Source organism: Terrapene carolina, unplaced genomic scaffold (assembly GCF_002925995.2).
Source record: "Terrapene carolina triunguis isolate 2854851 unplaced genomic scaffold, T_m_triunguis-2.0 Scaffold33911, whole genome shotgun sequence".
In the NCBI taxonomy this organism is placed as follows: domain Eukaryota; kingdom Metazoa; phylum Chordata; order Testudines; family Emydidae; genus Terrapene; species Terrapene triunguis.
In genome coordinates this window covers 13,118,092-13,140,652 of record NW_020698262.1, presented here as the reverse complement: position 1 = coordinate 13,140,652, position 22,561 = coordinate 13,118,092, and the positions used below count along the sequence as shown (strand labels likewise).

At 48.4% G+C, this 22,561-nt stretch overlaps 1 protein-coding gene across 2 annotated transcripts in view; it reads right to left on the bottom strand.

Moving 5' to 3' along the window:
- Positions 1–374: 374 nt before the first annotated feature.
- Positions 375–22,561, bottom strand: part of LOC112103472 (acyl-CoA synthetase family member 3, mitochondrial) — a 65,276-nt gene continuing 43,089 nt past the window's right edge. For both annotated transcript variants that reach the window (XM_026663815.2, XM_026663816.1), the window contains exons 6-7: positions 20,798–20,910; positions 375–533 (exon numbers count right to left, since the gene is read on the bottom strand). In XM_026663815.2, coding sequence (XP_026519600.1) covers positions 375–533; positions 20,798–20,910 — 272 coding nt within the window. The remainder of the gene's footprint in view (positions 534–20,797; positions 20,911–22,561) is intronic.

Below are 22,561 nucleotides of genomic sequence, written 5' to 3'. Positions count from 1 at the left end.
GGTTTGCAAGCAAACAGACTAAAACTCTGTTGCTTAGGGATGGGGCGTGTTGACTGGTACGGGAACAGTGAAACTGAAGAACCTATCTGGACCAGCTTCTATTTTTGAAGACTATCATGACCAGGGAGAGCCCACCCACACACAGACAACCAAGGACTCAGCCACACACCCCAAAATGGAGTGATATGCCCACTCCCCACCTGCATTCTTCCTACAGCTGGGCACTGTGGCTGTGCCTTGCTTCCAGCCAGATGGGAGAGGGAGGAAAGATCTGCAGGGTGCCCCCTACTGACACCGATGTTGGCACTGCTCCACGAAGCAGCCAGCAGGAAGACCCCCGTGGAACAAACCGACTTCCCCTCCCCTCTTGCTGTTCATGCACACCCCAGTGGGACCAGCACAGTACCTGTTTTGAACCAGCCATCGGGTGTGAAAGCGTCTTTTGTTTCTTCAGGTCTATTCCAGTATTCTCGAAATACTGTAGGCCCCTTAACGAAAAGCTCACCTTCTTTGCCATCTAAGCCGGGGGTCACCTAGAGCAAATGGGGAACAAAGCAGTGACAAATATTCATACGTCAATAGTGATAGCCACCTCAGATTTCTACCCCTAAGCTACAGCTTCCTAAGCAACAAGGCTCAGAGAGGCAGGGAGTGCCTTTGGAACTCCCTTTGATTGTGAGCCATAATGTAACTCTTGCTTTAATTGAGGCTTTGGCTACACTGGCGCTGTACAGCGCTGCAACTTGCTGCGCTCAAGGGTGTGAAAAAACACCCCCCCGAGCGCAGCGAGTACAGCGCTGTAAAGCGCCAGTGTAATCAGTGCCTGCAGCGCTGCGAGCTACTCCCCTCGGAGAGGTGGAGTACATACAGCACTGCGAGAGCTCTCGCAGCGCTGGCGGCGTGACTACACTCGCCCTTCACAGCGCTGCCGTGGCAGCGCTGTGAAGTCCCGAGTGTAGCCAAGCCCTGAGAAGCAGAGAGAGGACAAAGTTCTAAGCTTATGTAAGCACCTCCTAGCTCAGCCAGGATTGATGTTTATACCTAGTTTACACATGAATTGCCATACTGAAAACCCTCATCTAGCTAGTCTGGTACCTGAACCCTGACAGCAGCCAATGGGAGCTTCTTCCAAAATCAGGGAGACACCTCCTTAATGCATCTGGCCAATCGTGAAACACCATCTCAGCAGGGAAATGACTTCCTGATGGAGATGACCATACTTTCTGATGCAGAAAGGCTGATGACCTTTGCATTTTTTACCATACCTAGATTCATAGGTTCAAGGGCCATACGGGACCACTGTGACCACCTAGTTTAAAGCAATTATTATTCTGTTAAGGTCCTTTTTTTAAATTTTTTATTCTTGTTAAATTATTTGCCTCAATAATATACTGCAACAGCCAGTTTCATGGGTTAATTATGCTATAAACTGAATTAAAAAATGTGATTCCTCTTGGGTGTTTTACTTTTGCTACTCAGAAAGCTCAGGTCCCTGCTTTTCACCCAGCAATACGGCTGAGCTGACTGCATCACACAGATGCCAAACGTCTGAGAAGGGATAAGAATTTACGAGCCTAACTCCTCACCACTAGCCCCACATTCCCATCCTCCAACCCGAACAAACAGCGTCTGACGTGGATTAACTGTCTGCTCCACTACTGTGATGATTTCTAGGTTCAGAGACGTGACTGGAAGATGGATTCCCTGTTCTGCTCTGACATACAGAGCTACATGGAAACATAAATACAGGAGGGATGAAGAGTTACTTCAGGAGGTGGCAAAAGTTATTCACAGTTCTCAGACTTTGTAAATCAAAATGCCAAATCTAGAGGTAACACTCTCTCCTGGAAGAGAGGTTCATATACATCTATTATAGATTTGTTCTCCTTAACCATCCCCCAAGGAGGAAAAGTGCTTACCGCACTTTCAGTAGTAAGATTCTTTCCCTGTTGGAGATTGTCTGTATCTCTCTGGGCCAGCTGAGCTTGGTCCTCAATTCTCCAGCAGAGAGCAAGCTCCTTTGGCTTGACAAGCATTTTTCCTGTGGTGCCTCTCACCTAGCATCACGGGCTGTCTCCTACACCATGACATCAGTCGTGTCTTCTAACTTCTTGTGACCTGTGTTCATAGATTTCCTTTTATCTAATGGTGCATCTGAAATGCCCGGCCCGGCCTTCCTTGCTGGGGGAGCCAGTAGCAGAAGCAGTGCAGCAGCGTGAATGGTGTCTCTGACACATCATTTGAGGAGGCCGTCGAAAGTGAGCATGACAGCGTCTCCCCATCGGTGTGCTGCACAGCTGATCCATGTATGCGGAGAAGGCGGTTTATTGAGTATGAATGTGGGGGTGGGGGACAGGGAGGTTCCTTGGCAATAAGAAAAGGCTCTTGCTGCTTGTGTCACATTTCCTGCCAGGGCAGGTGTCATGCACTGCTCTCGAGCCACCCTTTCCCATGTCTCCAAGATCACCATGGGTGTGCACTGCAGAGACTCACACCCAACCTTCCTGAGTCGGCAAGGCAGTTCCTGTCTCGTACGGAGCCTTTGATGGGGTGAAATAAAGATGACGAGAGAAGATAGCCTGAATTGGCCACTAGAGAGCTGTTGCCGACCAGTCTGTGTGTCTAGCAGTGACAGCGGCCAGCTTAGCCAGGATAATTTTGTGGGTTGGTGGATGGCTCAGCCTTTGAAACGACAGCTGCAGAGGACACCAGATGCCAGCTGTGCCACTTGGCACTTCCAGCAACCTGTCACCTGGCATGGGAAAAAAGTGAACTCCTGCCCTCCTGGGGAAGGCAGCAGAAGCTTCTCTTTCGACCTGTCACGGGATGCTTGGCCACGTCCTCCAAAAGACGGTAACCCTGGTATAATTAAGGTAACACCAGATCCAGAGAAATATACTCTGGGAGCACCCTGCAGAACACACAGTTTAATACGTCGGGTCAGAGCTGCTGACAGACCTGTGCGCTGGGAGAAAATAAAGCAAGACCAAAACCTACGCTTTTCTGGTAACCGGCCAGGGGGTCTTCAGTCTCTAGGTCACTTACTCAACCTTAGCCTGGATTACCAGAGACAAAAAGGCATTACCATCTGACAGCTGCTTGGTGAATGAGCTGATGGGTTTCATTTTAGTGTCCACAGCACGAGCACCTCTATCACCACTGGCAGTGCTCTGTATCCAATTTCTTTAGAGAGGCCAGGAATGGAAACTACTCCGCCACACTCCATTGGGGTCCCGCCAGGCTCGGTCTGAAACACATTATTGGGTGAGGGAAGGTAGCATGGGGGAAGCTTGCACTGCTGCCTGCTGTGTGGATAATTAGAAGGCTTCACTTTGCAGAGCTGTCAGGGCAACACCTTTTATTTTTTTGAAAAGGGACATGAGACAATGAAACCCGATATATTCTAGAGAGTGGCAGGTGTCCTTTCAGCTTCTGTCGAATGCAAGGCTACAGAGACACCTCAGCATTCTGCAAACTTGCATCAGCGACGAATGGAACATGACGATCCCATGAATCTGAAGAATCACAGGAAGTTCACCAGACAAGATTGGACTAGTCTGAGCTAGAATGGTAACTCATCTGGCCCTAAAATGTATATAGCTTTATGATTGTGAGCATGCAGATGCATAAGAGACAAAAAGTGCAGTGACAGAGGTTGTTGTGGGCTCTGCTCATATACAGTCTACTCCTGAGGACCCTCAACATGAATATCCATAAAGGAAGTTTTTCAAATCACTTAGGTACTGTAGCTCTTGCAACACAGACAAGATACTGAAGTCAGTTCTCACCGGTGGGGCTGCTCTGATACACCCAGGGCCCTGCCTTATGGTGAATCCGTGACTGTGGCTCCAACAGTGTTGGGGCTTTCTGGGCATTGTGTCCAAAGAAATGAAATAAAGTCTGAAACACGTAGCACGTCAGGCTTAGCATCTCCACAAAACTGTCAAATGGTAACAAAGGTTCTCTACTGCAAAACGCTGGAAAGACCTTTTCTTAACCATGTTTGGTAACTCATTTCCCTAGGAAAGCCCTGCTTAGATACCATGTGCAGTTTTACAAGGAGGTCTCTCTTCACTCCATTTTCCTGCTGATATAGCCGTGGCATCAGACAACAAAGCAAGTTATTCAAAGTGATTCGGTGACTCAGCCCAGAGTAGAGTCCCAGGCTCTAACCACTGGATAACACAGCTTCTTACAAATGATGCCAAAGAAGCGCCACTTTGGCTTTAAAAATAAACACTTCTCAACACACATGCTCCAATAAAACCAGTCTGAGTTTCAACTGGATCTAAGTACTCAAAGCTACAACTCAGCTAAAAATCTAAAAGACAGAATATATATTATTCCCCACATACATGCATTTAATTAATGGTCTGAGCCCCTGAAGTCAAGTCCTTCAGCTGAAAGGTTACCCCTCAGTTCCAGAAAGATGGATACAGGAGACACTGAGAATGACTTTCGAACTCACTAGTAGCTGCATTTGGTTCTTCTGCTGCTCCTACTTGATTTGATGTTTTCTTTTCTTAGATGTTGAAACAAAGACTGATGTAAATCAGGCAACATCAGTCTCTCTAGGCACAATCCGTCCAGCACTCTACAAAGAATAAGCTGTGCTGCATTGCAGTGCAGCAATGTGCCTGGGCATTTTTACCTGTCCTTATAAAAGGTCTTTGCAGAACACCTGCCATGTCCCAAAAGGAAGGGAGGGCATATATCTTTAGCTGCATGGGTGAACAATCCAGTGTAGTATTTACCTGCACACTGCTCCTTCTTGCATGAATCAAACCTTGAACAGGCTCCAAATTTCTTGTCATATCAACTCAAATTTTGGCAGAGGCTCAACCCACATCTTATCTAGAGCAGAGCTCCTTGGCAGCAGGCACCTCCCTGTTGTGTAATTTAATGATGTTATGGCTGGCTTGCAAACAGTAAAACAGAAAGGCCGTGACGTTATCTTAATAGGATTTTGCTTGCTGAACTCAGAATGTCACTGGCACTGCTCCCCAGTGTCCAAAGAGGATGCAAACCACTTGAGTGCCAGCAGCTCTGTTGCTGGAAAACAGCATAAATTAAAATTCAGGGTTCAAGGCACTTATCAGTTACAACTGCTCACCTTCGACACAGGCCCAAATCATAGGCACACACCAAGCCGAACACACTGCTACATGTTTCAAATTCTGGGCTTTCACCGCAGCATCATACAGCTAGCTAGCTAGCTCCTCACTCTGTTAAATCTCAAAGGTATCCTTTGTTGATACACTGGATCTAAGTTACACGCAGCTGCTGAAAGCATCAGATTGCTAATTGCATAGATATCCTATTCTCCAAGTGCCATATTTTAATGCACGTTTCAACTGCTTTGTATTCTAGCAACTTTAACATTCAGACAGCGTGCCCTAGAAGGCTGGTGTTTGATAGCTTTCCACTGTAAACCGGATTCAGCAAATTGAACTGGACCTGCCGACGCACTAGATAAGATTACATTTTCCACACATGAAAATAAAAGGTTGTAATAAATCCTCTGAAGGAATAAATCCGGGTGATTATAAAATGCGTATTTTCAATGCTTCCATTTTACCTCTTCATTAGCCGGAAGCAACAGTGGCTTGTAAATAGGTGGGAGTTCCCACTTGGCAAGTAGCCCTTTGATTTGCTCAAAGTGGCCATTTGTTTTCCTGATGCACGCTGCCCCTCTCTGTAGGGAACCACCGGAGAGGAGTTTATAATGGACGTTAATGGAGTTAGACCTTTCATCAGAGGTAGCCTTGCACTATGGAGCAAAGGGGCATTGCACAAGCTTTTCACACAAAGTGTGAAAGTTGAATGTGTGTTTCAGTGGAGTCCCGCTAACGCCCGCCAGCCACCCCTCACCAAGGGTCTACAGGCACCCTTTTCCCAATCAAGCGCCGGATGCATACGGCCCACAGTCCATAGGCTGCAGGCGGGGCGATCTTGTTTGATAGGCCTCGTAAAATCTTCTCACGGGGAAAGGCAGCTCCAAGAGATCTTGTGAGGCCTGTGTCAGCAGCAATCCCCTCCGGAAGCCTTTATGATGTCCATAGACGGTAGGTATGGGTGTGTTACACCTGGGTGGGGGGGCAGGAGAAGGGGTGAGCAGTGGAGGGGGATGGGAGGGGAGAGAAGAAAGCTTTTTTCTACTTCCAAAGCTTGAAGCACTTCACCTCTAGAACATTTTAGGCATTTCACATGGATAAAGAATCTGCCTTCCCTGTCCTTCTTGGTGCCCCCTAGTCTCCTGTCCTTTCTCCCTTGCCTCTTTTCCACACCACCTGCTTCTTCTCTATGTGCCCAGTGCCTTCACACTCTACAGTGCACCCCCTCCTCCTGCCTCTGCTGCAGCCCTCAAACCAAAACCACTGAGCACAACTCCGTATGCACCCCCATCTCCTCCTCCCACTTCGTCACCCTGGTTTCCTATCCTCCTCTCCACGTGCCTCCATACATACCGCCCCTCGCCCCGGACTCTACCTCTCAGCACCAACCCCCTGGTTTCCTCATCCATCACCCTGCACCCTGCATCTCTGGCTCAGCACTTCCCGGATTCAGTCGCACGTCAGTTGCTGTGTATGTTTGTGAGACGAGCTCTGGGTAAGTGTGGTCTGGGCTGTAGCTGCAGGTCACTCGAAAATTCCTTGTAGCAATACAGTCTTTTGTAAGTGAGATGGTCAACATCCTACTCCTCCTTGCTTCCTGGCCTAGCTCACTGATCTCAAAATATTCAGGCCTCAAACACAATATAAACATGTTTCACTCATGGACATGGACTTTAGTGAAAGCAGGATGGGACCAGTATTCAAGCTGATGCTTCTCATTAATAACAGCACAGTGGGAACATCTTACATATGCGAGAGAATTCCCCACCCACAGAAAAAAATCACTGTGACCAGCATTACCACCTCTACAGTGCACTGCACTGAATCAGTTCTGGACTTTCCTTTTCTTTCACTGGAAATTGAGGCTTTCACTAGATAAGAAGTAATTATAGACGAGTTCCTCTATAATTACAGTGCGATGAGAGTCACGCAACACAGAGTGCTACCGAATAGTGACCTTGAAGAGAAACCTGAGTTACAGGAGAATCTGCCTATGCTAATTAGGACCTGCAGAGATTCAAACTCAGGCATTGTGCACAGAAGGCAACATCATCTCAGCACACAGTAACTGAAGACAGTGATAATGCCGATGTTTTCTAGTGGGACATATGTCATAAATGCACCAGCTGTGCCCTCCACGATCACTGACACAACATGAAAAAAAGCAGCAAGATAATTTAAATTTGAAAAAAATGATTCTTCACAACATAGTCTCACTTCCACAATCAGTATTGTACTGTGCTGGCTAACCAGGCTTGGGGTGTTTCCTCACATTACATTTGTAAGTAAGTTATTTTGAACCAAGTAATCATTAAGCAATCCTGCCTTTTTTTAAGTGTCTAATAGGGAGACAAAAATTAGGACACGTGCTACAGTTATTTTACTAACACTCTCACAACTTCTTATTTTTTTAAAACATTAGACCATGGAGAAAAAAACTATTTGTAACAGAGCAAAAAATGTAGCTCAGACCCTTTGTCCCTACTGTGCATGGTATGGCTGTACAATGCTGGCCACAGAGTTGTCTCGATGCACCGTATCCCACCGAAAACTAATTAACCATATGCCACTGCAGAAAAGAGCTGCATTTGGCCCATAATACCACCCAGAGGAGCTATAAAAAGTCTTCAGTACTGGGAGCTCACTAGCCAATGGCTGCTTCTATTTCAGTGGCCGCTTCTGCACGCTCAGCTCGATTTCTACACCTGCAGAGCAATGTTTGCCCACAAGGCCTAGTTTTAGAGCTCAACATTTTATTTCAATGACTTTCTCCCTGTCACCCACCTCCTCTTGCCACATCCACCACCAAGCTCTCGAGCTGGGCCGGAGAACAGGCAGAGTCTATGCAAAGCCTCGTTTACCACGTTGCTACACACTTCAATCCTTTCCCAAGAGCTTCCGTGCATTCGGCCCCTCTGGAGACATTCTCCAACTCATTGAAAGGGCATTAACTAATCTGAAGATTCCCAAAGTCAAGAGTGACTGCAGACCAGCGTGCTACTAATACATGAATCCCTTACTGTAACCCCTAGCCACCAGCTAATAACCCCTCCCAGGCCTAGCTATACAGACAGCCCAGACCAAGGAGGTACGAGCCTCCCATTTCCCTTCGCACAGATAGCCAGCTCGATGGGTCTTCATTCCCAGCATCTACTGGAGGGCCGAAGGAGTGGAAAGCCAACCTCCCCCTGTGAAAGGGGCAGGCCGGACCGGTGAGCTCTGCCTGAAAGTGCCATCTGTAGAAAGGGAGGACGGAGTGCATGGCTCATTCCATCACCAGCCTCTCGCCAAGGATGCCAGCTGTGGCTGTGGTTTTGGGATGCAGGCTCCTGTCCTCTACAAAGTGGTCTGAGACCATTAACTCATTTGCAGAAACCAGCTATCAGACAGCACCTTTTAATCACTATCTACCTGGGCCAGATTTCAGCTGATGTCCTAGTGGTAAAAGGTTCGCTAGCATATTACCAGTCTCCTAGGCAATCAGGTTTCACACAAATACATTCATAATTAAACATTCCCCATTAAGTTCCATGTTTTTGTGCAATCATTATCTTTTCTGTGAGCACTGAGTCCTGCAGCATCCTGCAGAAGGCAAGCAGGAGGCAATTTAGACACAGTACAATTTTCTTCTTGCTGGAGGAAGACAGATTTCTGCTCCGTAGGGAGAGAACATAGAGCAAAAAAACCCCAAACCCAGACTAATCTACAAGGCCACATTTCACATCTGTTTTTGCCATGTTAACTCTTCATAAAGGACTGGGAATAACACAATCAATTTACTTTTCATTTTGGAAGGTTATAAATTTAAAAGCAAAGGGGCAAAAGCAAGACTGACTCGCAGCGTTTTCACTTAAAAACAAACCCTGCACTTCCAGCAATTGCTACTATGTTTGAAACACAAAACGTTTTCCAGTGATGCTGATCTTTAAAAGTTACTGCACTGATTCACGCCAGATGATCTTGCAAGACCACACAACCAAGACTGAAAAAGGTCAATAATCTTTGCAATTATGTTATGGACAAAAAACTTCTTGATCTACATTAACCCCATAAATGAGAAGTGTAACGTTATTCCAGAAATGCCAACAGCTCCACGCTCCATCATGCCGTCTTTCTTGTTCGCAGTCTTCAGAAAATAATAAATGAGGCGAGATGTCAGCACATCTTCCCACTTCCCGTGCGCCGTTCATTAGAGAGAGATTTCTGAGGTGCACTTGCAATGCCTGTTTTGATTCCGCGCTGGGGGCAGGCAGCCAGCCTCTCTGAGAACCAGGCAGAGAATCAATTAACATCCTGCCACTGTTTGCTTTTCAGAAGCCTTACTGAGAAGTTGAGGTGGACAGAAAGGATATGCTGCAGGTGGTGGCCCCGCAGGTCAACGTGTAAACCGACCTTTGCAATCTGAGCTATGTCACAAGCATGAGCTTGACAAGTCTCATCCCAGCCCACCTTCAAGAATACACAGCTCAGGTCATGTTCCACCCACTTCCCAACCCCATTCTGCCAGTGACCCCAGCCTCAATGCCCGCTCAGTTCCCTTCCCCATTCTTGAGGATTTTTTCTTTGTCTACCAACCAGAATGCCCTCCTGATCCCAATTCACCAAGTCACCACCTGGTCCTCGCTCAAATCCATCCCAAGGACTCACCTTCTCCTGCCTTGCTCACAGTAAGTTAAATGCAGGCACTTCAAGTTACTTCCTCTTGCACCAACTGTCTGCCTACCCACAACATGCCTGGCTCAAGCCAGTGCTAGCAGCCCCTCCCTTTCACTCGCACTAAATTCACTCACAACACTGATGAGAGAAACTTTAAACAAGCAAATCCGCAGTCTGATTTTTCTGAATGGGTCTCAGTTCACAAGGGATGAGAATTGTTTGAGAGCTGCATTAAACCCTCAGTGGCCTGGAGCGTTACCCCCTAACTCCAGCAAGGATCAATCTGTGACCCAAGAACCTCTTCCTGCCAACTGGAAAGGGGGTGCAGAGGGGTTACAGGGCTCTCTTGGGTCTGGCATGTACACTCTGCTGCCCCATAGAGTTCCACCTGAGGTCTCAAATAAAAGCTGGTGTCACACTGGCCATCAATATCATTGCAAAATGCCAAGTACAGAAGTTGTGCAAGAAATTCTGTATCTACACTGAAAATCCTGTTCTTAAAGTCTGTGTCTAGAGACCAGTCACCAGCAACGATGAAAAACAAGTTATCTCTCAGACACGTAATGTTTATGTTGTAGCACAAGGGGACCCTGCAGGGTCTGAACAATGGCTGGGAATCATTGGAGAGATGCATTAAAAGCTCCGTGGCCTAGAGCGTAACCCTCATAACACCAGCAAGGACCAATGCGCTCTGGGATTTCCTCACGCTGCACAATGCAGATTGTGCTAGCAGGGAAATTTCAGGGATACAGTGAATAATCTGAGCCACGGCCCATGTTCTACAGGTCAATCCTCCTTAACAGAATAAAGGACAACTACAGTAAGTGGAGTTTCTTACACATTTCCTCCCTCTTTCCAGACTTCCAACTCCCGTCCCATAACCACACTTCGTTCTCTTGCTCCACCAACCAGTGAGCTGGGGACTAGCTCCCTCTCTAGCTGACTCCCAGGCTGTCTGTTGCACCCCAATAGCAGAGGGGACGTCTGGCCTAATGCAACAGCCACATGCAACACATCACAAACGACGCCCAGCAAACAATATTCTTTAAAAATGCCTTAAGATTTCCCAACAGTGATGGGTTTGCAGCTCCCACTGGTTTTCGTAATCAGAAATATCATGCAAGTGTCAGGCTGGGAAGGTATTTCAGTTACAAAACATTACCTCAAAGAGCACTATCCACACAGGTGCTTGCAAGCTTCCAAAACTACTGCATCTTAATAGAGCTGCTACTGGGAGCTTTGCAACTCTACCCAGTTGCAGCTGAGCAGAAGAATGCAGGATCTCCTCTCATGGAGATCATGTATAGTCTCCTTTTCATTGTAAACGAGCCCTGCAAGCTGCCATCATCACATGACCACCTTCCCCAGAAAGAGGCTTCTCTTCTTTCCACCCACTCACGAAATCACTCCCTCAGAGGAAGAGGCTTCTGCTTTCCACCCGCAGCATGACGTGTCCATCTACACAGCAGGAGAAGACTGCTCCCCGCTTTCACCCACATGCTTCAAGGAACAGACTGGTGCCCTTTGCTAAAACATACAGAAAATGGCTGTCCCCTCCAAACTATAACTCATCTCCATATGGAAAAGTTTGGCCTCCCCTTCTATCCGTAACACGGAGCTCCCGAGAGAAGGAAAAATACATTCCCTATTCGCAGTAAGTGCAATGTTTAATAAAAGAAAAGCACTGCACATATGTCGAAAATGTGTCCCAGGGCAGCTAGAAAGGCGAACAAACTGGCCAGCTTTCAGGATAGTAAAATATATGGCCTGACAATATCTGCTCCCCAGATGGGATGGCAACCCCCCTCTGTCTTAAAGTATAAACAGCCAATTTTATTTGTAACGTTCATTTAGAAATATGGTTTACGGCTTTGTAAACTGAGGCCCCTTAAAGAAATCAGCAATCTCAGAGGGCTTGTCTTCCCTCTCGAATGCGCGCAGCCCAAGACATCCTGGGCATGCTGCAGAGGACAGGTGGCCTTTTAGAGCGCTGTTACCCTTTGTACAGTGACCGGACAAATGGCATTGCGGGGCTCCAGGTGTGATTGCCGCTCAATGATTCCTGATCAAAACTGTGCAGTTTAGAAGTGTAAAAATGTTGATTTAAGTGGTCAGTGCAGCAAACTCTCCCCGAGACCCTTCCGTTACACACCTCAACACCAGGAATCTGGAATCTGCATTCAGAAGGTAATTTAGCGACCCCAGCTCCCTCTCCCAGACCTGGGTTGGTTCTGCAGGGCTAGCTGGAGAGAGAAGGAGCAAGAACTTATTGTTGTCAGAAAAGACAGGAGATGCGACTGACCATACAAAGAGAGCAGAGCCAGACATTACGCTCCCAGAGGCCATGTAAACACCTGGAGAGACAGACGGAACCAATCACACAAAGATACTTTTCTGACCATGCTCTCATCTGGGGCTCAGTCCTGCAAGGTGGTGAGCACCATCACCTTGACTGGCATTAAGGGCGCTCAGGCCCTCAGTATCTTGCAGGATTGGGTCCTTGAAAGGCATCCCTGCAAGGAAGCCTGTACTCTTCACAGGTGAGCTCTTCATAGGGGGTGTCAGATACCCTGGTAACCAAGCAGCTCCTCCCCTGACTCTGTGAAGACTTTAGATCAATACGAACAAGAGACACACCTCTTGTACACGCTGACATAGTGAAGGCAGAGGAGGCAGCCCCTGATGGTGGGATGTGTTATCTGGGGTCTGGCGACGACCCACAACCCTGCAGCTCCTCTTCAGTGCCTATACGTAGGTGTAGGCAGCAGTCGGCATGCTCCTAACAGATGGCAGAGACCGGAAGGGGGGCCAGGGGGAGGGGCCAGGGGACACTGGCGGCTGTGTGGGGAGGAATGGCCAGAGCAGCGCCGGTTCCCATCCAGAACGACAGCTTGCATATGGATAGGCAACGAGATAATTACCATCTTGAAAAAAGGGAGAAGCAAAGCCCCACTGCTGCAGCGTCCTCCGGCTGCCAGCGCCTCGCGACCCATACGTCCCGCGTAGCTCTCTTTGCAGCCTCATCGTAAGGAAATTACTTGCCATAAAAGCCCTGGTTAGAGGGTAGCATTATATACAGCTGGGAAGCCATTTAGCTATTGATAGACCCCTGTTGTCAGGGACTGGGGGTTGGCTCTCGTGTAAGTGAGCAATTTGGAAGAAAAAAAAAAAACCCTCCCCTCGCCCCCCCAGCCCCAAATAAATAAATAAAAAGAGAGAGAGAGACAATACCCGTTACGCTTACAGGGTTTAGAGGCTTGTGCCAGCTGGGAAGCTACAGCATATGAAATATGCATTGCACGGAACAAAACAAACTGAAATACTCAATGGTGGGGAAAAGTAACCCTTTCCTGCATGCAGTGCCCACGCCACAAGGGAAGCCAAAGCCCTCGTGTGAGCAAAGGTCACAGGTGCAGGACCAAAGAAAAGTAGGAAGGAAGCACCCAAGTCTAAAGAGGAAGCGTTAGTGGGGGGTTAGAAGGCCAGGAGAGTCGTCCTCTTCACCTCTCTGGTTACGCTCAGCACTGAATTAGCACTGCACATACATCTAACCCAGGCCTGGCTCAACCCCACAGGCATAACGGGCAGCTGCCTTGGGCAGATCATCGTTCAGTGACTGCTTCTTGTGCAAGTGGCCATGGCCACGATGGCGGTGATGGCCTAGCTCGTCTATAGCAGCCACAGGTTCAGAGCTGCCGCTGTCACAAAAGACCAGAAACCGATCCATTCTAATAATCAGAACTGGCAATTCTGCACCTCTAAGCCCTACAACTCTCCTCCGAAGATCTCAAACACAAACCCTCGCAGCTCCTAGTGAGGGATGTCTAGGGATCGCTTTACCAACACTGAAATGAAGCCACTTCTCAGCTGGAACGTGGCAGCGGTTTAACAACATTTAGCAATGCTACACAACTGCTTAGGAGAGGAAGCGAAGAATACAATGTCGAATCAGAAGTGCAGAAGACATTCAGGGAGCCAGACTTAGCCATGACACCTGGGTTTATACACCTGTTCACAGAAGTGCCTCAGGGTGCTTAAATACTAAAAGGAGTCAGGACCTTCTTTGCTTGTTTCACACTGCACCCCCAGCACCTGTTCAGGACTGCCTCAGAGGGCAAGCTCCACCTACTGAACCAGCACTGCCTGAAGCACCTAGGTTCCTCTCAGAGTACGCCTGCAGGAAATTTCCTTTAATGTTGCAATCCCATCACACCCCAGCACTTCAGAGGGGCTTCGGTGACGCATTCACTGGGGTTGCCAGGTTAATGAGCTAAGCCACATTTGCTGAGAATTTACTATGGGGAGAAATGAAAACTATCAAAGCAAAACCTGTTCTTTTGGCCTTTGCCATACGAGGTACCACTTAACTCTTCAGCACCATGTCCAGGAAAGAGAGGTAATGCGGGGCCTTGGCTCTCCAGCAACATTCTGGGAGCACTGTGTGAACAGCCCTGGGCCAACAGCGATGAAGGAACCAAGAGCCGTGGAGTTGATTCCGAGAGGGAAATCTAGGTGGCGTGCATCGATAAACAGCCGGCATTGGCAGGAAGTGATACGAAGAGTCAACCAGCAACAAACCCAACCCAGAACTGCTCTTCTCAGACTCTTCCTGCTCAGAGCAGAGAGGACTAGAGATAATCACTGGGGTTAAAAAGAAATCCTACTGATGGAGCCATATGTACGAATGGAATCCAACACTCTAATGAAGGGAAAGGGGAAAAAAAAAGAAGGAACAAAGAGATGCAGCAAAATTTCAGCTAAGTAGATTATTGATCTTCAGGGCATGCCAGAAACCAACTCTGCAAATTACATCAGTCCCCTCGCTGCAATATTACATAGTTACCAGCCTGCAAAGTGGCAATATTCCCTCACCATCCAACACTACCACACACCCCATACCCATCCCTATACCATCTGTGGTGGACGAGATAGTATTTCATCTTTGAGAGACGTCTCTGAGTTCTGTTTGCATCCTTCCCTTCAGCCAGAAGCACAAAGGTGTCTGAAGGGTGAATATTTAACAGAAAGCAACACAACCTCCCTTGCATTTAACAAGATGAGGCCGGCTATGCATGGCATTGGGAACAAATGGCTCAAAGAAACTCTGTCGTCTTGCTTCCTGAGGCTGGGATGGCCAAACACAAGCAGGACAAGGCAATGACCTTGTAACACTTTGTACAGCTAAGAAAAGATTCTGTAGCAAACAATTTACTTGGCACATGCAGCCTCTTTTTGCTGCTTGCGGAAAACAGAGAGGACGGAACGGTTCTGATTATTCATACGGCACAGCTGAAGTGTGACTGCCTCGTGGACAGCCCCGATAGTCTGCCTACCCCCAATCAGAAGGATCACCTTCTCATGGGGAACAGGGTCAGAGGATCATTGTGGGCCTAACCATCACAGCTTCTTATTAGCACACCCCACAGTTAGTCACTTCCAGCCCTGCTGACAGCACCAAACTCATCCTTAACCCTCTGCATGCTCTCCAATGTAGTGTACAATGTACATAAGGGACACGTCTTTCAGCACAGCCTGACGTCCCTACAATGGCCAGGAGTTACATTTCTACAGCGGCAGCATTATTATTGGTATAGTACCACTGAAGAGCACTGTGCTTTTTATATAGGAGAGGTCCTTGCCCGGAGTTGAAGCAGAGAATGTGCTTTATTACATTGTTATGCTTTAAGCGTTTATTTCCTAGCGGGGGATGAGCAGGCCATTATATGACATTTGGTCATTTTTCACATTATCAACATCAAAACATCTAGCAGTGCCCAGAGCTAGGATGGGAGCTTACGGATGGATTTATCAATCAAAATCAAACACATAAAGAAATGGAGAAGGACGGGAAGCAACCTCCTTTCCGCTGTTGTGTGGGCTTCGTTCTTTAACCTGTACCTGATTGCCACGTTTATTGTTCTTTAACTCTTACCTATCTGCCTTTTTTCATTACTTTGCCCTTGCCTGACTTCCTTTTCTTTTTGGCTTAAGTCAGGGGTGGGCAAACTTTTTGGGCCGAGGGCCACATCTGGGTGGGGAAATTGTATGCAGGGCCGGGACAGGGGATTGGGGTGTGTGGGGGGGTGGGGTGTGCAGGAAGGGGATTGGGGCAGAGGAGAGGACTGGGGTGCATGAGGGGGCTCAGGGCAGGGGTTTGGGGTGCAGGAGGGGTATGGGTTGCGGTAGGGGGCTCAGGGAAGGGAGTTGGGGTGCAGGAGGGGTGCGGGGTGCATGAGGGGGCTCAGGACAGGGAGTTGGGGTGCAGGAGGGGTGCGAGGTGCAGGCAGGGGGCTTAGGGCAGGGAGTTGAGGCTTCGGCCCGGCGCCGCTTACCTAAAGCGGCACCGGGGTGGCAGCGGTGTGCACCGGGGCCAGGGCAGGCTCCCTGCCTGCCTGCCCTGTCCCCGGCCCCGCGCCGCTCCAGGAAGCTCTGCGGCCCCTGAAGGAGGGGGGTGGAGGGCTCCGCATGCTCTGCCCTTGCTGCGCCTCCAGGTACCTCCCCCGAAGCTCCCATTGGCCGCAGTTCCCCGTTTCCGGCCAACGGGAGCGGCGGGGCACGGTGCCTGGAGGCATGTGCAACGCACGGAGCCCTCTGCCCCCCTGCCCGGGGGCCGCAGGGACGTCATGGTGCCGGATGCGTCTGAGAGCGGCGCGGGGCCCACGGCACCACTGGAGGCAATCCCGCGGGCCGGATCCAAAGCCCTGAGGGGCCAGATCCGGCCCACGGGCCGTAGTTTGCCCACCCCTGGCTTAAGTACATGGATCTCAAAGTCCTCAGCACATGTTAATTATGGCTCTTAACCCTCCAGTGAGGGAGGGAAGTAAATATTTTTATCCCCATTTCACAAAAGGGGGGAACCAAGGCACAAAGAAGGGAAGTGACTTGCCGAAGTGGCGGAACCAGGGTTGGAACCCAGGAGTCTTGGCGTCTGAGTCAGAATCCTGATCTCTGGGAGAGAGCCATGGCGTTCGGGAAGCCCCTCGTTTCATCGCGTATAAACAAAGCTCAGCATGTTTCCCTTTGATTGTCGCGGGGAGATGGGGATTTGGGTCTTTTCTACTTTAAGCATGTTTCACTGAAATACTCTCTGGTGATATAAATTATTAGACAAACGTGTACCCAGCACGTCAGCCCAGGAACATGCATTAGTTGAGGCTTTCAGTGTTTCACTGCAGCAGGAAGGAGTTAAATTATATTGTTAATTTAGGACATACATACACTTTCTCTCGGTCTCTGCCAAGGCCACTGCCGTTTCCAGCAGAACAGGTGCATAGTGAGAGTCTCTGAGCTCATCAGGTGACTAGCACCTGGCGGACAGCACACCCATGGACTATAAAGTCATGCTGCTCAGGCTGGCTGCTTCCACGTAATAACGATATTAAACTCCTGGCATCTCAGTGATTTTATCTACGGAGACATGCATTCAAGGCTGCACCCACACTGCCCATCTTGGTCACTTCCTGACAACTACAGTAGTACGCTGCTGCACTTTGCCATTGGAAATAGTCTGTTAGCAATGGGACAGACTGGAAATACCTGTAAGTATCAACAAACAAAGCCATCTCTTAGTTCAGCCCCATTAGCACAGGGGCTGCTCAAAGGATGGGTATAAGCAGATGGGACAGTCTCCCTTCCAGTACTCAGAAACTACCAGCCAGGCTATGGAAAAAACAGATTGAAAGGCTGGGCAAAGGGGCAGTGCGTGAGAGATGGGGACAGCTGTTTGGACTCACACTAGAAGAATGATCAGGACAATACCCAGAGGCAAACATCTCTGTCTCCCTGTACGTTCCGAGTCAGACATCTTGCAAACTCAGCAGAACATTCAAAAGGCCCTAGGGAGACTTTGATGGAAAGTCAGCCTCTAGCCAGGCATCAGCTAGAGGCTTGGGGCCAATTTCAGAGCTGGGGTAAGCAAGTGCAGCTCCCAGTGACTGCAAATGACATTTAGACTTCGATATGTGCTGCGACCGCTTACATCAGGGCGGAGTTTGGTTGGCAGGATATACGGTATGTGGCACCGAATGAGGGAAATGCCCAGTGATGGATAATTGGGAGGAGGTGACAGGCAGGTGCAAAGGGGTAAATGATGGCCCCTGGTGTGTAAACCCAGCCAGCTCAGTACTATACAGAGTAGTACAAAGCCTCACTTCCCTGAAACCACAGGGGGACATGAGCCAGGCTTGGACGACTGAGGTTTAGCTACATGAAGTCTGGACTCCCATTCTCCTCTGCTTCCCCCTTAAATAAAACGAGATCCAGTGCCCCCACAGGGACTAGCAGATAGCCTGGGTGCACAGCCAGCCTAGCTTTGGTCCAGAATTTTGCAAAAATCAAACAAAAACCACATATATTTTGTTCACCTGTACATTAAAAACAGTGACCACATCTCACCCCGGAGGCGATTGATTTCTGTAACGGGCAAAGGAGTCTTATATTCTAGATCTAATTCGGAAAGAGCACTGGGATTCTTCCGGGTGAATAGTGGTAAGGGCTCATTATTAAAATTGTACCGGACAAATGGTTTACATTTCATGTCCCCACCCAATGCAAGTGAAAAAGGACCGACATGTAACTCTAAGACCAGGAGTCAGAAATAAGAAAGCAAACAGATTTCCAGGCTCTCTCTAGCAAAGACATGACAAAAATGGGACACAACTTCTCACATGTTAAACTGCCCACAGGGTCATTTTAAGAGTCCTCTACTCTGCCCACCTCTCAGCAAAACAAGGTCATTTAACGCGCAGGCCAACAGTAATTACAGCTAGACGCATAGTAAGTCCCTTTCCTGCCCAGATCTTCATGCTGGTTTTGCTAACAGACAGGCTCTATAACTCTATCAAGGTGCCAGAATGCCCTGACAAGCTTTCACTTTTTTTTAACCTCTCTTAGGTAATTGAGGGATTTTTATACAAATTAAAAGGAGTCACATAGTGCTGGCTGCAGCGTGGCACACTGAGGGTAGATGCAGTCTGACCTCCCCACACACAGCTCTTCAAATGGATTTCAATCCAGTTATGCCTCTCCCTCACTGCTTTTCCAGTTCTGGCCTTCTCACTGTACAGCTGCACCTCAGTCCCAACCCACAGCAGCTCTTCCGGCCAGGCTCCAGCATAGAGAACCACCTCAATCGTGATTTACAGGAGACAGAGTTAAGAAGTTTTCTTTGAGCTTGTCACCAGTAGTTACGTGAGCAGTGTAAGCAAGTATTTCCTGTGCTCATCAGGAACTCCGCTAGAACCCCTGGCATCCACATGGCTACAGGAGAAACTAACCTGGTTTACTAGAGAGTCCAGTAACTCTGTCATTCCTTCGTCTAGGACCAGCTTTCAAAGACTGGCCTCCCTGCTTTGCACCCACACATAAGTGGTTGCTGGTGTAATTCCTCTCACATACACACTTATTTACTTGAGCGAGCCTGCAGATCCCGTGGTTATCGATCTACAGTACGTGACGTGAATCGCACCTACAATGAGGGCACAAAAGGGAAGCCAGGTGAAGGGCACCCTGGCAATTGGGGGGTGGGAAAGAGGAGGAAGGTGTTGTGTCTAAGATGCACTCTGCCTGCTGCTCCAAACCTACATACAGATGTCTGGTCTATACGCTGCAAGCTCCTTAGGGCAAGGACAGTTACTTGTTTGGTCTGTAAAGTGCCACACATGGAATAATCAAAGAATCCTAGAAATGTAGGACTGGAAGGGACCACGAGAGGTCGTCTTTCCAGTCTCCTGCAATGAGGCAGGACTAAGTATTAGCTAGACCATACCCTGACAGGTATTTGTCTAACCTATTCTTCAAAAGCTCCAGTGACCACATAATACTAATATAGCATACAATAAAGAGATGAGACTAACGAATATCAGTGCGTCACTAGGGATAGCAAGAGTGTCTGCCTCTTTCTGGGTCTCAGGGGAAGGGGAGAAGTGTTTTCATAATTTTCACTGAGAGCAGGACCCAAAGAGCAACCCAATACCAGTGTCACACTGTTGTCATGATCTTTACCCAAAAGAGGCATGTAATAGATCACTGGAAAACTAATAACTCACTGATCATTAATATTCTTGCATGATTTATGCACGGTTAATCCACACAGAATTTTACAGATGTGCTGGAAATACGTAACTAAAATGTGTTTACACCAGGCAGGTCAGGGCGAGTTGATAAACAGGGTATCTCCAGACAAGGAAAGAGGCCAGCACCTCAAACCAGGTGTGTCCAAATTCAATGGGCTATTCACTGGAATCGGCGGTTGCAGGAAGAGATCATTGCATTGTAAAAATCATCAGCGGGGGAGGAGCTAATATGGAGCCTACACCCAGCAAGGAAAAGGAACCGGATCTGGGGGGAGAGAACCTCTAAGTTACCCTTCATCTGAGGAGACAAAGGACCCAAGCACTCCGAGCTCTGTGAAGAGTCCTGGCTAAAACATGGGTCAGCCATGCTGGAAGAAAGACCGGAGAGACAAACTTCTTTGAACAAAGGACTCTAGTCTAAGGACACTAGTTAATTTAGATTGAAATCCTAGAAGCATTTCCTTACTTGTGTTTGTTTGTAACCATTTCTATCTTTATTCCTTACACCTGATATCACTCAAACCTATGCCCTCTTATTCAGAAACTTACTTTACTATAAACCAACCCCAGCTTTGATTGAAGTGGAGGGTTTACCCATCCCAGTTACCTTACTAGGCTGCTGTGTTCTCGCCCTTTAAAGGAGTGGCAAACTTGCTAGAGTTTTGTGAGTGCTACAGTGAGAGGGACTGAGCACCGCAGATACCCGACTCTGAGGGACTCGGGAATCGGGGTTCACTAATTACTGCAAGGCTAGATTTGGACTGATGGGAGTCCTAGCAGTTTGCTGGCAGGGCGACAAGCTGGTGTGTCAGGGAGCTGATACACCCAGCTTAGCATCAGCCAGGCTCCCACTCGCTGAGGCTGGGAGAGGTAACGCAGCGACTCAGCTCTGAGAACCCTAGCAGATTGTCACAGAGACAAGAGACAGAAGCAGACAACATGGCTGCATGCTACCTTTGTGTCACGTTCATCTCCTTGAGCGTGGATGGTGTAGGAAGGACCTTCCCTGCTGAAGCGCTCCGTGGCAATGCGCACTTCCACCCCTGGCAGCGGCGTCCCCACAGATCCTGGGAAAGGAAACAAGGGGGAATGAGAGAGAGTTGGGTGGTACACAGAAGAAAGGGACTGCTCTTCTGCAGCTGAGCTCTGCAGGGTGGCACTGTGCAGCCACAGAACAGGAAGCTACCCTCTACAGAGACAGCGATCACATGAGGTGAAGCAAACACACATCACACACAGGCTTGCAAAATCTTCTCCTATGTTATTCAGTCGTTCACTGAAGGAGGCACTGTAGGAAATGCCTAGAAAAGCGAACACGTCTCCATATCGGAGTAGGTCCCTTCCAGTCACTCTCTGAGGTCAGACCAAACGTCCGCACAGCTTCGTAGCTCAGTAATGAAGCTGTGTTTTAAAAAAAAGGGGAAACAAGCATACACATGAAAAGAAAGAGCACGGTGATTGTTACAGCTGCTCTCGGCTTCTTACCACCCGGACTTGACAGGGGAGCCAAAGGCACAGAGATGTAAGAACTGCCAGGGATTATCTCAGTTTTGTTTGCATCAATATGCTGCGTATAAAACACCAAAGGGGAAAAGCAGAGTTTCAAAACACATTATTATTCTACAGGTTTCAGTTTTCAAAGCCGGGAAATCGGACAGTGTCAGGAACAACTGCCTATGGTCCAGTGCCCAAGTGCCTCCAAAAACTGCAGACAGCAGGATCCTAACTATCCAGTTCACGAAATGTCCTTCTTGGCTAACCCACGGAGAGAAACAAGGCAGCTTTGCTGCAGAACTCTCTAACCCCAAGGCTTTGGCAAGCTCATTCAGTGGTGGCCTCGGTTCATAGTGGCACAGCCCAAGTTTGTAGGTGCTGTTTGTGGTTACACAAAGGGCTTGACTGTGCATCTCATAAGCACGCGCTGGTAGAAGGCTTTGTCCTCACTTCGATACTTTGTACCTTCAACTCCTGCGATTTATATGACAGTGAATGCTGAAGTCTAAAGCCGAACGGGCAATGGAGGAGAGGTCAGCTGCGAGTGCTCTGCGGGTGGGGAGCACGGGACATGTCTGTGTAGAAATTCATGACATTACACTTCACTGAACATTTAATGGGATAAATAGTTCTACAGACACTAACTAGGGAGCCAGAGTTTTAAAGGCACCCAACTGATGCTTTATAAAGCTGCCCCTAGAGTTCCAGTCCAATGCTCAGTGTCACAATTAGCAAATTCCACGCCAAGCTTTCCAGCTAGCAAGGCTGCTTTCCCTGGCTGGCAGAGAGAGGGGACAGCAGTGGTGAGGAGTTATTAGTCTGAATATCTGAGAAACTGGCAGTGGAAAGTGATTATTTTTCTAAGCCAGGTTCAGCGGCAAGCAGCTTCATGTGCCGAGAGAGAAGAGTTCCATGCAGACAACGTCGGTGATCAAACAGAATAGGATTATTTCACTAGGAGGCAACTAATCTAAGCAAGTGATCCTGAACCCTGACCCAGTACACAGCCACCCACTCCCCAGGGCGAGTCAGATGAAAGGAAACAGAACATGGAGGGCATTCCATGGGTGATCGCAGCACATAGCAGGTGGTGTTACCAGGGCACCAGGCTGACGAGGGCAGTAATTCCTTTGAAACGCTTGGCCTGGTGTATTTCACTGTGGTTAGGAAATGCAATTAGATGCAAAAATGATACAGAATGAGACACACATTTGCTGGGAATTG